This window comes from Vulpes lagopus, chromosome 2 (genome assembly GCF_018345385.1).
Source record: "Vulpes lagopus strain Blue_001 chromosome 2, ASM1834538v1, whole genome shotgun sequence".
Taxonomy (NCBI): domain Eukaryota; kingdom Metazoa; phylum Chordata; class Mammalia; order Carnivora; family Canidae; genus Vulpes; species Vulpes lagopus.
This window is the reverse complement of record NC_054825.1, coordinates 87553194-87571603: the sequence shown is the minus strand read 5'-3', so window position 1 is coordinate 87571603 and position 18410 is coordinate 87553194. Positions and strand designations below refer to the sequence as shown.

At 42.5% G+C, this 18410-nt stretch overlaps 1 protein-coding gene across 6 annotated transcripts in view; it reads right to left on the bottom strand.

The window, feature by feature from the left end:
- The window catches only part of ARFGEF3 (ARFGEF family member 3), a 177290-nt gene extending 163031 nt beyond the window's left edge, over window positions 1-14259 (bottom strand). For 5 of the 6 annotated variants that reach the window (XM_041744802.1, XM_041744803.1, XM_041744804.1 and 2 more), the window contains exons 1-2: window positions 14057-14259; window positions 6239-6290 (exon numbers count right to left, since the gene is read on the bottom strand). In XM_041744802.1, coding sequence (XP_041600736.1) covers window positions 6239-6290; window positions 14057-14141 — 137 coding nt within the window. In that variant the 5' untranslated portion in view covers window positions 14142-14259. The remainder of the gene's footprint in view (window positions 1-6238; window positions 6291-14056) is intronic. The other variant, XM_041744806.1, reaches the window with a different exon arrangement.
- Window positions 14260-18410: the final 4151 nt, after the last annotated feature.

Genomic DNA, 18410 nt, shown 5'->3' with positions numbered 1-18410 from the left:
CTTGCATCATTCTTGCCCTTTGGCAAAGAACATTAATCAGAGTCCCAATAACTACTACCAACTCCCAACCCATGATCTAATACAGGGCTTTGGTTGAGTAGAGAGTGAGGCATTTAAGACTACACTAGCTGAGTCAATGGATTGGGTGTTGGGCTTCCAATCCTACTCTTTGGGACCACCCCCCCTTCAGTCAGTGAGATGTAAAAAGTTGTCTTGTCAAAGCTGAGGTTTCATTCTGGCATGGATCCTTCCAAATACTGTGTTTTCTAAGAATCTAGGAGATGAGGCACAGGTGCCCTGGGATATGCAGTGCAGTTTGGAGAATCAGTTTCATCCTGCAAGCACTTACAGAGCACCGTGAGATGAATAATTTATATATATGACCTTCTTGAGGATAGGGTCTCAGAACGGAAGCCCTAGACAGCTGCCAACCTGATTGATAAGCATCCTGAGAGATTTATGTATAGTGAAGGCACAAAGGAGAAAAGGATCCCTTCTAGCAAACACAGCTCAGTCTTTAAGGATAAGAAGGATGAAAGGTGGGAAGAGTTGTATGTAAATGAGGCACCCAGTAGACAATCTTGAAAAAAGCAGCTCAGAAAATACCTCCCTCGTGTTTTAATGCCCCATTAGAAAGGGAGTTTGGGATTGCTAAGCAAACACTGCAGACCTGCCATGTTGGTCTAGGCTCTGGCATGCAGAAGGAAGAGGATTCGGGATCCCTGGGTGGTGCAGCGGTTTAGCACCTGTCTTTGGCCCAGGGCGCGATCCTGGAGACCCGGGATCGAATCCCACGTCGGGCTCCCGGTGCATGGAGCCTGCTTCTCCCTCTGCCTGTGTCTCTGCCTCTCTCTCTCTCTCTCTCTCTCTCTCTGTGTGTGTGACTATCATCAATAAATAAAAAAAATTTAAAAAAAGAAGGAAGAGGATTCATAACAGCATGCTTTATTTCAACTTCTGAGATGGGCTCAGGAAGGAGGAGGAGGAGGGGGCTGGGAAATGCCTTCAGTAAAACACTAGTACATGTGAGACAGAGTATCCCGGAACAAATCACAGCCTTCATTGTGGGAAAGAGCTTGTTTCCCTGATGGCATGTGCCACTAAAGTTCCACTCAAAGCAGGACAGAAACCAAGGTCCTTAAAACAGTCTGTGGAATCTGGAAGGGCAGAATGAAGCTTGACTTGAACGGGGATGGCCCTGGCAGCCATGAGAACTTTCTGAGGGGACAGGGAGTACAGGGCTGGAATCCTGGTGAGGTGAGTGAGGTATTGGCCTTGGGTAAAAAATTTTAGAGGGCATGAAGAAACTCAGCAAGATAAATAATATTTTAGTGCCACATTTTTTTTAATTCCAGTGTAATTAACAGGGTTCTATTAGTTTCAAGGAGAAAAATGTCAGAGAACAGAAAACATTTCATGCTATTAACTAATAATATTTCTTGATTAGTAGCATCCAGGTCTTATTTATTACTTGGCTGAAAAAACAACAGCTAACAATGATGAAGTCAAGGACTATTAATGCGAACGTGATTTGGTCAGCACCCTCAGTTGCTTTCTGCTTGTAAAACAAGTAGGATATGGAAATGGCAACCCCAATCAAAGGGAGAGCCTGAGCTATCAATGACCTCCTTCTTGAGTTTAAGAACACCGTGATGTCCCACTAATTCACAGGTTTTCAACCCTGTGTAGATATGGAAGGCCTTAAATTTAAAAAGGAAAAGAGGAACAAAGACAGTGAAGGGACAGGCTCATCATGGAGGAAGGTTAGGATTCTTTTTTTTTTTTTAAGATTTTATTTATTTATGCATGAGAGACATGTGGGGGGAGGGGCAGAGACACAGGCAGAGGGAGAAGCAGGCTCCATGCAGGAGCCTGACGTGGGACTCCCGGGTCTCCAGGATCACACCCTGGGCTGAAGGCAGCACTAAATGCTGAGCCACTGGGGCTGCCCAAGGTTACTTAAACTTACTGCCAAGTTCAAAAGCAAGACTTAGGGCAAGAAGGTAGAATGATATTCACATAACTATGAACAAATTCCACAGAATTCCCTAGAAATATTACACAGGACAGGTTCCCTGGACCTTCCTCCGTGGCTGGCACAAAATCTCACTGGCACTCTGCATGAATTCCTGTAGTTGCAGCTATAGCGGCTCTCTTACCGACCGTGAGAGTGGGTGTTTGCTAACTGCAAGCCTGGCGTGGAATAGGCAATGCCTCTGACCACTCCTTATCTTCATCTAAAATGTTTTATCGTGGGATTCTCCCCTATAGTGCCCTACACATGACTGAATCTAGTCACTAGAGTGACTAAAATCACTCCTGTGACATCTGGTCTACTTCAGTTTGTACAAGAAGTCCACGGAGCAATCAATGACAAACAAAAAACAGAAGATAATGGAACCACAGGTCTCTCAAGGCTTTGGTTTTCTTCTGATCTGAGGTATCATTACTAATGTACACATTTGAGCAAAACAATATGAGTAATTATTTATCAGAACGTTAATATATTTAACCTAAAAAGCAATCAATCAGTGGCAAAAGAAAAAATTAAGAAAAACAGCACAGCAGTATTTGAGATTTGTATTATTCCCTATTGTCCTTTCCAAAACAACAAAATATCTGCAAATAATGGAAACCAAATCTGAATACAAAATCAGGAGATTGCGAGCCATACCTAATGAATCTGGTTTCTTTCTCATATACTACAAAAAAGTGTAATCAAAGAAAAATAATTAAAATATAATTGAAGAAAAATAATTAACATATTCAAATTCTTTCTTGGATACACATATTTACAGTGACTAGATTTTTTTTTTTTTTTTTTGAGCAGGTACTCAAACAATAGCAGGATGCTCTGGTAAACATGATGCCTGCACAGAGTTAAGTCCTATCTGGGTTTAATAGTGCCCGGCAGCAGAATCAAAGGATTAAAGGAAGACTGACTTCACAACAAAGAGAGAAAAGCCCATTACAGCGTATCTCATTATATCACTTCCCTTTTGATAAAGGGAGCTAGTAAATCAGACAAATATTGATTCAATTGCTCTTTTTTGTTCTAATTATGGCTTATCCCTATACCCTAAAAGAGGCTTTAAAAGCCTCTCATCTATTGTGAATCATGGTCAAATTGAAGTATCCTTCTATGTATAAAATTCTACCATGAATTTACAGTTGCTACCACAAAATACTGTTTTTCAGCTACATATGTATTTATTCTCCTCCCTGCGAATATAAAACCTTTGAGAGCAATGCTCACATCTGCTGTGTCTCATGCATATGGTTTAGTTCTCTGTACAAAAATGTTTGATTAACCTCAATGCATACGGAGAACACAATACACATACATGAGGATGACATCAGCAGCTCTTTATTAGGATAAACACTCCAAATTATCTGCTAACGGTAGTAAAGATATGAAAAGACACCAATATATATTCATCCACAGCTCCTGATCCAGCATCCTTGCCACCTATTTGGTGACATCCTCCCCCCAGCCCCTTCTATGGATTGTACAAGATGGCAGCTGGGCTCTGGGTGAATCTTGAAGCCATGGAGGAAAGTAAAGCTAAATGCCATGGCTAAATGAGGACCAACCATGTTTAGGTCCCATTAACACTTCATTTTCTCTACCTCATCTGTGCCCCATGACATCCTCGGACGTACATACATCAAGGGTTGAAAAATATTGGTTGTCCTTTGATGAATGTGCTTAACTAGTAGGCCACGAGGCTCCTCTGGTATCATTGCCACTTTCTCACCCCTAACACTTATAGGCAGAACTCTTATCACAGACCCAGAATCACAAAAAGCCCAGCCGTCAGGTTCAACAACCCTCTGGATTAGGAGCTAGCCTTTAAAGTGTTGTTACCAAACTTTTTTGCGCAACCAGCCACTTAAAAAAATTTAAAGTTCTGTTTTTCACGTATTTTTAAACTGACATTTACATTTCTTTGTCATAATTTTAATTAATGGAAAAGGCTGTGATTTCCAGGCATACTGGAAATATTACAATTTTTAATTAAAACATATCACTTATTTAAAATATCCCACCAATTTGAAAACCACCTTCATCCATCAGAAAAGTATATGAGCACACTCTTCTTTAATAGTAAAAGATGCTACATTTTTCTCTTTTCACCTTGAATTTGTTCTTCCATTCTACTTCGCCAACTTAATTTTCTCTCAATATAATATGTTTTAACTCTTAAGAGGCCTTTATTACTCTCCTACTATATTTCCATGTAACAAAATGTGTATAAAGTAATTTTTAAAAAATTTCTGGTGGCCAAAAGGCTTTAAAGTGTTAAATTTTCTTGTACTTTGAAGTGTAATTATTAATGGACCCAACTGATCCAAATAGTATTAAGTATTATTTATAAGAATGTTAATATAATTAACCTGGAAAGTATAATTTTACTTTATTTTTAAAATATTTTTTATTTTTAAAATTTAAGTCATTTATTTTCCTCTTCAATTACTTCACATACCCATTGATGAAGTATTCCTTATTATCTTTTTGTCTATTACCTTATAAAAGATTAGGTCTTCCTTCAATTTTGTTGAAAGCCAAGAAGTAAAAACTAACTTACAAAAAATGTGTGATCTGGTCATTACATTTGTCCCCTTTACCAACACAAACATTAGTATTTTCATAGTTGGTGGGAAAAGATTTTTGCACTCCAGGACAACACATCACAGTAAGATTCAGAATGCAATGGGTTAATAGTGGTGCTTTCCTTGGTCAAAGAGAAGAGGGACTATAACAGATAACACAGAAAAGGAGATGTGGCAAAATCAGTTTTCAGAAAGAGTACCTATAGACAACAGGGACCAGGAAATAGCTCCCTTAAACCATCTATGCCTTCACATGTCTTGGAGAGTCTCCATGTTCTCCTGTGTGCATGCATACCCCAGCTGGAACACCCCTCCTCTGGGCAAGAGTATGGTTGCCAGGCATTCTGTCCACTTAGCTTTATACACAGAAACGTACTTTGGTTTGATTAACACATGTATTTCCTTGCAACATATCAGCTTGTAGCAGATACTACAGGAGAAGCAATAATTTTTTTTTTTAAACACAGGATTCTTGTTCATTCTCCTTGTAGAGATGGAAAACATCTAATAAATCATAATGTCCTGACAGTATAGAACTATACTCAACAAAAGACTGTAAGTTCAATATTTTTAAAAATGTCAAAAAATTGGGAATCATCCAAATGTTTAATAATATTACTAAATAAACATTACAGCAGCCATATAGTGGAAGAATATACAATATTTTAACTTGAGGAACATATATTGATGTAAGAAAATGTTCTTCATATGATGTGGACTGAAAAAACAAGCAGGAAACAAACATAAATAAAATTCATACTAATTTGTAAAGTATGTATATGTAGGAAAAAGTCTGTTAAGAAAATTTGTTAAACTGTTTTTAGTGGTTATCCTTAGGTGGTGTGATTATGGGCACAGGAGGAAGTGTTTCACAGTAAAAAAAAAAAAATGATGAAACGGTAGAAAATGAACTGAAGTGGAAAACAGAGTAGGAAACTGTATAGCCTTTGCTCCCACTGGCTTCTCCCTTCACATGCCTTTCTAACACATTCCTTCTAGGGAGGAAGCATCATACTCATCCTTAAGCCCCCATGCTCAGTATAAGGGAGGCCATCATAAATGTGTGCTAAATAAATAAGTGAAGAAGAGAAAGAATCCACAGCTTTGTTCTTCCCAAATGTCCCACACAGGGCACTTGTCTCATGATAAAGGAAGGTGAGGAAGGGTGAGCAAGGTAGAGAAACTGGTTCATTATCTCCAGCCTGTTTTATGTGGCTATAGAATTCGTGAGATGGTGTCCAGCCAAGGGGCCAATGAGAGTTTAAATCTAACCCCCTACCCCTGTAGGTACCCCTGTAGGTGTAGGACTGCTTCTTCCCAACAGGGGCACCATCTCCCAGTCTTCGTGGAAGATCTTGTCTACTATCTACATTCTCACTCAGGTTTTGGTAATTTCTCTCCTTGACCAGTTTTATCTTTCATCTACTTCTTCAACTGCTTCCTTTGGGTTATTGACTTCATTTATTCCACAGATGCCTGGGAATCAGGTTCCCATCCTGTTCCTAGATATAAAAAAGCCATTGGTCAGCAAGTAAAATGCTATAAGCCAATGAGGTTATCTGGGCCTTCAGGAAAACACGGTGGTTTTTACTTCCACTACATTATATAACTCCAGTCTCCTTACCTCAGCAAATGTGGAGGGATCTTGACAATGGTATCCACACCACCCAGGGTTTCTGCAGAAGGAAAATTACAAGGTTAAAAATAAATAATGTATAGACTGGGAATCTGCAGATAAATTTCCTTGTTAGTTTCTTTTTTTTTCCCTGGAAATCCCTATAATTATAAACTGGTCAATTCTCAATTATCTGCATGCAAGTCATTCGTACTTAAAAATCTTCCCCTTCATGACTCCAAAGACTTCCTTGGAGGAGTTAAAAATTAGGATACATTTCCCTATAGAAACCCAGACTGAATAGCTAAACTTCTCACCTGAACCAGAATGCCAATATAATTTAGCTACAACTGTCTAAAATGCTATATTCTTACTATAACAATAGAGAGAAGATATAGGAAACAAAAGCAAAAATAAACTCTTAGGACTTCACCAAACTAAAAACCTTTGCAGAGCACAGGACACCATCAACAAAAACAAAAGGCAATCTACTGAATGAGACAAAATATTTGCAAATCATATCTAATAAAGGGATATCTAAAATATATAAAGAACTCATATAACTCAACAGCAAAAAATTTTTTTAAAAAACCTCAACCAGACAAATAATTCAATTAAAAAATGAACAGAGGACCTGAATAGGCATTTTTCCAGAGACGACATACAAATGGCCAACAGACACATGAGAAGATGTGTCATCACATCTGTGATGATGACATCACTCATCATCAGGGAAATGCAAATCAAAACCACTATGAGATATTATCTGATACCTGTCAGAATGGCTAAAATCAAAAAGATAAGAAATAAGTGCTGGTAAGGATGTGAGAAAAGAGAATTCTCATGAGCTGTTGGTGGAAATGTACCTTGGTGCAGCCACTGTAGAAAATGGTATGGAGGGTCCTCAAAAAATTAAAAACAGTACTACCATACCATTCAGTAATTCTACTCCTACCAGGTATTTGCCCACAGAAAATGAAAACACTAGTTCAAAAAGATATGTGCAACCCTATGTTTATCACAGCATTATATACAATAGCCAAGATATGAAAGCAACCTAAGTGTCCCTCAATAAATGAGTGGATAAAGAAGATGGGCTATAATATATATATAATGGAATTTTACTCATCCATAAACAGAAGAATGAAATCTCATCATCTGTGAGAGGGTAGATAGACCTAGAGGGTACTATATTAAGTAAAATTAGGCAGAGAAAGACAAATATCATATAATTTCACTTATATGTGGAATGTAAATAAAACAAATGGATAAACAAAAAACAAAAATAGACTCATGAATATGCACGGAGAATAAACTGATGATTACCAGAGGGGATGGGTGCAGGAGATGGACGACATAGATGAAGGAGATGAAGAGGTACAAACTTCCAGTTATAAAATAAATAAGTCACAGGATGAAAAGTATAGCATAGGGAATATCATCAATAATATTTTAATAACTTTGCATGGTGACAGATGGTAACTACACTTTTTGTGAGTATCTTGTGATGTATATAATAGCCAAAACACTAAATTGTGCACCTGAAATTAATATAGTATTGTATATCAACTAAACTTCAATTAAAAAATAATAAATACAGAAAAGAAAGCTATTTCCTCGAAAATACTGTTTCAATACCCTTAAATAATAATTTATAATTGTGAGACACTTGATGTTCACAAGGCACTTTATGCAACATCTCATTATTCTCACACACATTTCTGACATGGTAGATTTTTAACTTAAAAAAAAAAAATCCTACAGTAAGGAAGCTCACCTTTAAATCTCATTAACCTAACCTGGATATTCAATACTTTCCCATTGTTGTGGATTATTCAAACTACTGCTGCCTCCAATTGTAGAGATAATGAAACACTATTCTCTTCCCCCCTCAAAAGCTGTTCTATTTCAATAGTGCTAACAGTTCTGCAGCGAATTCCAGCATGTGTGGTTGGGAGAGGCATCCCTACATGAACAAGCAATTCTCTGACACCAGCTAAGCCATTCTACAATTTAACTCAATTCTGACAATATCTACTAGGAGATGGGGTCAGATCCCACTAGTAAAAGGCTCAGGCTGAAGGTTCTAATGATCCCCTCTTTGGGTTCAGTTAATTTGCTAGAACAGTTTGCAGAACTCAGAGAAACATTTCACTTACTACATTACTGGTTTATTACAAGAGGACAAAACTCCAGAATGGCCAGATGGAAGAGAGGCACGTGCCAAGGTATGGAAATGGAAAAGGCGAAGAGGAGCTTCCATGTCTCTGAGGGTACCATTCTCCCCAAATTTCCATGTGTTTACTAACCCAGAAGCTCTCTGAACCCAGTCCTTTTTGTGGTCTTTATGGAGCCTTCATTATGTAAGAACGATTAATTAAATCATCAGCCATTGGAGACTGAACTCAATCTCCATCCCTTCTTCTTTCTGGGGAGGTCTGGGGTCTGATTGAAAATTCCAACTCTCTAAGCACAGGGTTGGTCCTCCTAGCGACTGGTCCCCATCCTTAAGTTGCCTCATTTATATAACAACACTTTATGGTTCTCTTCACCTAGGAAATTCAAGGATTTTAGGGGCTCTGAGCCAGAAACAAGGAAAAAGACCAAGTCTATATTTTTCATTAGAAATCCCCGTATCACAAGTTCCAATTTGTTCCCAATTTTTTCAGCTCAAACTGTGTTAACTCCTTCTTCCTTGCTTAGAGTCAACTAGACCTGTCAATGCAAACCATTTTCATTGGAAAAGAAATATTTCTCCCTGTCTGCTAAAAGATCAGAAGGAAAAATGGACACCATATGTATCCCTGAGACTCAAGGGTAAGAACAGTCCAAAACCTGATGATAGGATCTGAGCCTGTTGTGGCCAATGGGGCAAAGAGCGGGTGCAAGCAAGACAATCCACAAAACAGAAAGATGGGCTCAGTAGGGTCAGGGATGCTGTGGCCAACAAGGCTAAGGGTGGCAGTGGAAGAACTGAGGTCAGCTGTTAGGACAAGACAGGACATCAAGAAGGGAAAGCCCTGAGATGCACGTGCAGGAAGCAGATCAAAGGCCACTCAGAGCAGCATGGCCTAGCAGCTAGCAGGGCAGGGGCCAGTGCCCACAACAATTTAACAATTTGATGCTACTGTCCAGGGGGAGATGTTCACACTATAATGACCAAATCACTGTAGTTTTCTTCATCAGACAGAGGGGTTTATATTCAACTCAGGATGTTCAATAGAGCCCAACCCTACAAATGCTAACCAAGAGGCAAAGGAAATAAAAAGAACACAGGACAATCACAGAGCAGCTGTAATGAGCCTGTCCTGTTCAAGGAGAGATGCTGAGAAGGTGTCTGCCCCGGGCTTTGGGTGTCAAGCCCAGCTGCAGACTAGTGATGTCCATGTGGGCATCACATTCTCAGAAACTGAACTGAAGCTGTGGAGATGGATGTGGTCAACTCCAGTAGGGTTGAGAATAAGAGAAGAGAGCTCAGGGCTAACTCCTGAGAAGCTCAAACATTTAGGCTAGGGAGAAGTGCTGGAGAAAGGAGACAGAACCCCTTAGGAGGCATGATAAAAATTGTAGTCCTGGAGGCCAGGGTAAGATAGACACCCGGTATGTTCCACCTGGCTGAGAATGCCCTGCTGGACTGGGGTCTGGGTGCCTTATTCTTTAGCCATGGTTGGTGGCATGATGGAGGAGGAAGTCAGATGGCAGTGAGTTGAAGAATGAGTAGACGATGAGGCTATGGACACAATCACCACAGACACATTTTATGAAGCCTGGCTGTGAACATAACAGAAACTGGCTGGAAGGAAAAGCAGATGGGAAAGTAGAGGGAAGGATGGTGGTGGACGGACTATTCTTCCTTCCCAACGTGGCATTCCAGCCTCTAGTTTTCTTTCTCTTCTCTTCCATTTTCCAAATCCATTTTACACAAGTCCCTGATATATGTAAGACACCAAAAGTTTCTAAAATGAAGATACGGTCCCTTGACGTTCTAATGTTCTGACATTCTATGTCATCTGGCCCGTCCCAGCTCACGTGGGTCTGGGATCACCACTTCTTGAAGAAAAATGCTCTTGTCTCTACTTTCCTCAAGCTGACCCCTTCCCTTATTCTTTCTATTCCCTAGTCAGACCATTTTCTCACTGACAAGAAAAATATCTAACAACCCATATTGTTCAAAATAGAGGGAAGACACATATATACGTTCTTTGCCAGTTATTATGCGGCCACTAAGAAAACCAATTTTCAGAGAAGTATCAATAACAACATATAAGAAAATGCTAAAGCTAAAAACAAAAACAAAAAAACAAATGACACTCTGCCATAGTAACTATAACCCTTTGCAGAAGGGAAATACTCTAAAATGTGATCAGCATTCTCTCTGGGTGTTGAGATTACAGGTGACATTAATTTTTTTCTTTATACTGTCCAAATATTTTTCAGTATTCTAAAATGAGCATATATAAGTTTTATAATAGAAAAAAAAGATGAATATATCTTAAAACCCAAACAAGTCATTAAGAGGCTGATCTGTTTACTGAACATCTGCTTCTTTTCTTACAAATGCAGAAGCCACAATAAAGCATAAGCGACAGTCCCTATATTCAAGAAGCATGAGTCTATACTGTCAATACTTGTTGTTTTGGTTGACTAGCCTTCTGAAAAAGAATCCTAAATTTGTTTTGAGGAAACCTCCCTTTTCTGAGTCAGGGATTTCAGGAAGCCTTGTAGCCTAGATCTATGCCAGTGGGTCCATTCCATTCCTTAGCTAGAGGACTCGTTCAGGTATACACATGACCCATCAGGACCAAGAGAGAACAAGTGAAATCAAAGACTGGGCAGGAGTGACTGGAAGAGCTCCACACTCTTGAGATGAGCTGATGATGGGTCAAGTGGGAGATGACCCCTTCTGTGATGGCCTACATATAGCAATGACCCCCCATCTCCTATGATGGTTTCAGTAGGAGATAACTCCTCTCTCCTGTGATGGGCTAAATGTCATGGTAATCCCTCTCCTCTATGATGGTCCAAATGGGAGATAACACCTTTCTCTTCCAACGGACTAGGTCAATGGAAATGACTCTTCCCTTTCACGATGGTTTCAGTTAGAGGTGATCCCTTTCCTCTCAGATGGTTGAAGTGTGTTGATGCTTCTTTCTCATGAGATGGTCTAAATGTGATAATTCACAAGCCTAAAGCTATGGAGACTCATGCAGAGCAAGGTCCTTGATCAGTATATAATTTCTGAGCCAAACTCAACCCATAGCTAGCCTTACAAGGGATATTTAGTTAATAGAATGAATAAATTCTGTTTTGCTGGTCAGCTTAAATTAAATTAAATTAGGGTTTGTTGTTGCTTGGGGAGGTGGGCGGTTTGGTCTCCCAAATACAATATTTCTCAATTATCCTGCCCCCAAAAGAGTAACTATGCCCAAATACTCCAAAGTAGCAGGTGCTCTAAGACAGTCGTGAGGGCAGGTTTCTGAACCTAGGGGAGGAATGGATTTGACTGAAGAGCTCAGGAAATGCATCCTATGTGAGTTGGGCCTTAGGAGTCTGGAAAGGGACTTCGCAGCACAAGTAAAGGTAGCAGAGTGTGCAGTGCAGTGTGTTTGTGGAAGCTTCAGCTTACTATAGTTTATGGGACCCCTGGCGGAAGGGCAATAAGAAACAAGAAACAAGAGCTGGGGTTAGATTCTGAAGAGTGTTTTAAGGAATTTACACTTTAATCTAGAGAGAAATAATGGAGATTGAGGAGGAGGAAGTGTTTCACAGTTAAAAAAAAAAAAAAGATGAAATGGTAGAAAATGAACTGGAGTGGAAAACAAAGTAGGAAACTATATAGCCTTTGCTCCCGCTGGCTTCTCTCTCCACATGCCCTTCTAACAAATTCCTTCTAGGGAAGAAGCATCATACTTATCCTTATACCCCCATGCTCAGTATAAGGGAGGCCGTCATAAATGTGTGCTAAATAAATAAGTGAAGAAGAGAAAGAATTCACAGCTTACCCATTCTTGAAGACAAATCTACTTTAAAAGGTCCACCAACTCACACCAATTTCCTCCCCAACCCACCCCTGACCACATACTTATGCCCCCTTCATTGATCTGTTTTCCTGATTTATTCAGTCCAACCTGCACAATGAGTGTCAAGCACTGTTATTTAACTATTTCACGCACTTTGTCTCCCCTTGGTAAGTACAGAAAAACAGTCACTGGGGCAAAAAATCACATCCACTCTCTGGGGTCAGTTCGGATTCCAGGCTCCACTCAGATACCTTCCTCGCTTCTGGGCTTCCCATGTAGCTTCCAGGATCTCACCTCAGCCACACTGTGGTTTAACTTAACAAGATGTAAGTACCAAAATTTAAACATGAAAAATACTCCATTACTGGTCTCCTCTCTGTTATCTCAATCTGCGTAACTTAGAGCAAAATAATAATGAACACAGGGATGGTATGTTTAAAGCGTGGTCAGGCCCTGCTTTATTATGTTATTCAGCCATCTGTGACTCTTCATTAGAGGCATTTAGGAATCTAGCTCTGAATGAGTCTGTTGAATGACAATGGCAATGCAAAAACAATACTGTGGCTTTAAGAGCCTAGTTGCTCATTTATATCTGGTCCAGATTCCTGTAACGGTAAACAATGGTCAAGTTCCGCCTACAAGATAAACTTCCTAGAAAATATTGCAGAAAATTTCGTGATGATATGCAGATGTCAAAGAAAATTGATGTTGCTAGGATTGTCTGTGCACAGACACCCAATATATGTGAATTCTGATCTTCTACATATTAACAGAGTCACCTGAAACACCATTGGATTCTACATACAGTAAAAAAAAAAACCTGCTAATGGCACATTGCTTTTTCAGGTTGTAGCACAGCAGTGTCATAACAAGCACTGACTGCTTTCTGATTATGAGAGAAAGAGATTTAATTCTGTTTTGTAATTGAATGGCAACTGAGGAATGGCAAGCAGGCTTGGGCCAGGGCGGGCGGGCGGGGGGGGGGGGGGCAGGGGACACAGAGCTGTCTCGGTTTCTCCTCCACCTTTCCTTGTTTTGATCACCCGAGGTCTGCTCCTGATCCCTCTGCATTCCCGTTCAGACCATTCTGATCGCTCAAATCCGTGCCAAATTGGGATGAACGTCTTTCAGTCTTCTTGTAGGTGGAGTTCTGCAAACCTGAGTCTGGTGGGGAACACCAATGTGCCACCTGGAACTTATTTCAATACTTGCACAGCTCACAAATGTAAAATCCCACCTGTCTGAAGGGCGCACCACAGCAGAATGGCAGAGGTAACGCAATCCCACCCGTACGTAACGTCTCCTGCACAATGACCATGGAAGCTACTACTTAACAAGCTGGCCTCTCTCCGGAAAATCAGATTAAAGAGGCCATTCCTTCCTCGTCACAGTCGCCAACGTCTCGAGATCCGGGAGGATGCTTCAACTTCCCTTCTCGCCACAGGCGCTTGCAATCGGGCCCCTGGACTCGCACCGGCTGCGGTCCTCACTGGAGATGGGTGACCGTCGTGCGCCTGGCTGGGGATCCGGGAGAAGGGCCTCCTGGCTGAGGACGGCGGCCCCGTACGGTCTGGGGGAAGGCAGGGGCCAGAGCGGAGGCGGAGGATGTGCACGCCCGAGCCCGAATCCCCATGCCCGCGCCAGCCGGCCCGGACCACTCTCGCCCACGCAGAAGCCCGGCGGCAGCCCCCGCGCATCCCCGCCGGCTCGGCCCCGGCCCGCGCGCCCTCGGCGGCGGCCACCAGGGCCCCGGGGCGCGACCGCAGCAGGTGCCCGCGCCCGCGCCCGCGCCCGCGCCCGCGCTTACCCAGGGCCCAGGTGCAGCTCTCCTTGATGGCTTTGTACTTGCTCCCGGACGCCTCCTTCTGCAGCTTCCTCAGGATCTCTTCCATCTTGCCCTCCGCAGGGGCTCGGCCACCGACAGCGAGAGGCGCGCGCGAGGCCCGGCCGGGGACGCCGCCGCCGCCGCCGCCGCCGCCGCCGCCGCCGCCGCCGCCGCCACCGCCTGGCCCCGCGCGCCCAGGCGGCCGCTGCGCTCGCCCCCCCACCCCGGCCCCGCGCGGCGGCTGATGAATCACGCCCGCTCCGAGCCGCGGGCCACGTCAGCCCCGCCCCGCCCCGCCCCGCCCGCCGGGGTCAGGTGCGCCGTGGGGCCCGGGGGCCTCGCCGCTTCCCCGCCCCACCCGGATCCGCACCCGGCGCCCCACCCGGTGCCCCACCCGGTGCCCCGGCGCGATGCGTGCGCCCGGGTTCGCGGAGCCCCCGGCGGCGTGCGGCGCCCTGGCATCGGGCCGTCCTGCGCTCCCCCTCCCGCGGCCCCGCTCGGCGGGCAGACGTGCCTGTGCCCCGCGCCCCACGCTCTGGCGGAGGAGGCCGGGGGCGGCGGCCCCAGCGCCACTGCACACGCGAGGAAGCCAGGCCCGGGGAGGCCGAGTGGCTCCCGCGCCTCCAGGGGTTCGCCTCGAGACACGGTCCTGAACGCAAACCCCTTTAAAAAATCCCTCTTCGACCGCCCCCCCTTCCTTCCTCTCTTGCCCTACATCGTTTTCTCTGGGGAAAGAAAGGGAGGGCGCGCAGGGCCCCACGCAGCCACCTAAGTCAGGTGGGGGTGGGAGGGCGCGCAGGGCCCCACGCAGCCACCTAAGTCTGGTGGGGGTGGGAGGGCGCGCAGGGCCCCACGCAGCCACCTAAGTCAGGTGGGGGTGGGAGGGCGCGCAGGGCCCCACGCAGCCACCTAAGTCAGGTGGGGGTGGGAGGGCGCGCAGGGCCCCACGCAGCCACCTTAGTCAGGTGGGGGTGGGAGGGCGCGCAGGGCCCCACGCAGCCACCTTAGTCAGGTGGGGGTGGGAGGGCGCGCAGGAGGAACTTCCCCGACGAAGAACCCTCAGGCTGAACTTGGGAGACCCTCGGGGGCGGCCCGACGGGGGAGGAAGGCAGCCTCGGCCTCGGCCGGGCCTCAGGCCCCCAGAGCGCGCTGTGCGCCGGGAACTCCCTGGGGTGTCCCTGGGGTGGTTGCTGAAGCGAAGAGGGAGAAGGAAATCAGGAATCTCATTTGGCGTCTCATTGTTTCCCTGTTGTTTCCCAGACTAGGAGCTAAGGAGGGTTTTGAAGCATATTCGTTTTTCTTTAGGAATGTCACTGGAGTGATAGCGGAAAAAAAAAATTGCAAGGGAGTAACTGGCAGCTGGGAAAACAGTAAAAAGATTCTTCAGGAATCTAGAAATGAGTTAAGCCAACAGTAGGTGGAAAGGAATGGAGGGAAATACAGCAAGAGATATGTAAGGAGTCAGAGCAGGAGGATTTACTGACTGATGGGGATGGTCAGCATCCGGGATGGTTCCTCCTTTGGGAAACGGTGGCCCCATCTTCCAAGTTAACGAGAAGGGGACAGTTTGGAATCTGAGGAGGATACATGTTCAGTTTTGAACATATTCAGGTGGAAAATCACAATGAGATACCCACAGGGTGTTTCACTTATGGGCAGGGACCCAGAACAGTGTTGTGTGATAAAAATGAGGATTTGAAAGCCTCCAGGTCTTGAGAGTTATTGATTGAAGCCTGGGATTTGGCAAAGGTTGCAGAAGGCAGTGGATGCAATGGGAAGAGCAGGATGCCAGGGAGGAAGTTGGGGGTCCCCTTACTCTTTTAAAGAGTATTTATTATTACTTTATGATTAAAAACAAATTTATGCTAAAAACTAGAAAATACTAATGTCAGAGATATAAAATTTAAATAGCCTTGTATAAAAGCTTTTACAGAGTATTAAACAACAAATGCATTTGCACACTAAAAAAAAAAAAAAGGACAATGATTATGAAGTCAATCCACAAAGAAATACAAATAATTTATGACCTATGAGAAATGTTCGACCACCTACTTATCAAAAGAGCACAAGCATAAAATGGGATTTTTAAAAAAATCAATCAAATTGGCTAAGAGCTGGCTGGCCAACTGGACCTTCTCACATTGTGGGTGCTGGTGGAAGGGTAATTCTGGAGGGTTTCTGGATGTTTATACAGCATAGATATGGCTACAATTCAGCAATCCTGCTTTTAGGAATTCATCCTAAGCAAGTGATTGTAGAAGTGGATAAAAAATTTTCTATAAGGATTTCAATGTGCTGTTCAATCATTTTTAAAAAATTAAAAATTATATGTCCAACAGTAGAAAAATGGACAAATAACCCATGACGTATGTATCCGTAAAGCAGCATACTACATAGCCTTTAAGAATAATGTAGGATAGGAATATTGAATGACATAAAGAGTTGTTGCTACTACTTAGTTGAGTGAAGTAGAAAGTTGTAAAATGCTACCGCATACATCCAGGCACAGATCCCAGTTTTATTATTTAAATATTTGATGTGGATGTACATACAAGTTTTTAAAAACACACATGAACACATAGGAAAATAAACATTTTTCCTTTTACAATGGCAAACAGATCAAATGGAGTTTAGCTAGGAAGTCTGCCCAAGAAGAATAATGAAGGCAGAGCCTGGTTGCAGTAGATTAAGAGCAGGTAGAGATACATGTTTAAACAACCCACTCAAAATGTTAGCTATGAAGGAGATTAAGAGCAGAATAGTCAAAACACTTTTTTTAAACATCGACTCAGTAAATACCATTTACATCACTACCGAGTGTACCCAGAAATACATATATTGGTAGATTAAAAAACTGAAACAAGAGATTTTTTGGAGTAATCCCCATGCCCAACAGTGGGGCTGGAACTCATAACCAGGATATCAAGAGTACATTCTTTACCAACTGAGCCAGCAGGGCCCCTGCAACAAAATTTTTATTTATAAAACAATACTTACTGTTACACAGAATAGAGTTACTTTTAAATGGGATTTGATTCATTGTTGTAGGCATGTTTGCCTGTTCTTATATTTATTCCAGGCTGGAGACATGAGGATAATGCTACATGCACAAATCCAGGTGCTTTGTGCTTTGATGTCTATTCCTTCCCACCTTTCTCAGTTATTTTGTTTAAAAATTCTGGTTCACACAAATAAGTTGCTGTGCATGCTATTAATAACAATACACTCTACTTAGTACTAAAATTGCAAATTTCAGCAGATTCTTTAATCTTAATCTAAAATGGTGATAAATTTATCATCATTCTTCAATGTATTTGAATAACAAAACATTTCTTCTTTGAGCATCAACTCTAATCCAAATGTGGATTCAGGATTTTGAAAAACAAATGGATCTTTTATTCAAATGCTTTTTCTTGATATTTCAAATATCTTTATTGGAAATGTTTGAAGTTTGAAACAGACTTGCAATATCACTAATATCTTTAATTTCATTCCATTCAGAGTGCCTTTACTAATAATGTTTTTTTTCTGTGCTGCAAAATGTTGAGGACATATAGTAACCATGGTGATCACTTAAAATGTATTTTAACTGTTGCATATCTTCAGCATCTTGAAATATAGTGTTACTTTTCCCCTATAGTTCCAAATCCAGTTATTACAAAATGTTAAAAATAAGTTATATGTGCCAATTCTGTTGCTAAAAGACATCTCAAAAAATTTTAGCCAAATGAGATTGCTTTTAAACAAACAAACAAAAAAATGTGAATCCCATTCCTGGGTTCATATAACTTAATATTTTCCTCATAACCACCGATAACTCCAGTATAACATATACATATATGGGTTAATGGAAAGGCTAATCTACTTTAACAATGACCCAATGATACAGTGGTTTACAGAACATAGGCTTTTATCTATCATTTAAACTAAGTCCCAAGTCAGTGGTGAAGATCAGTACAGCAGTTCCAAAAGATCATTGGAGGTCCTTGTGCCTTACATCTTACTGCTCCACTATCTTGGAAGAAGTTGTTCTCCAAAGATGGGTCCTAGGCACGTTGTGTTCTAGTTGATAGGGAGAGAAACAGAGAGGATATAAGCCCAGGCCTGAGATGTAGAAGTCACACAAATCCCTTTTCCTATATGCCATTGGTGAGGACAGTTGCAGAGACACACTTGGATACAATATAGTTTATCTGGGTCCTCAGTGCCCCACCACAGATCTCTTCCTGTGAAATCCTTGCGGAAGGGGAAGGATTTTGTGGATAACACCAATGTCAGTCACAGCTCCAGTTTGAACAATAGGTATCAAAAAGTAGCAGTTCTCTTAATGAAATTA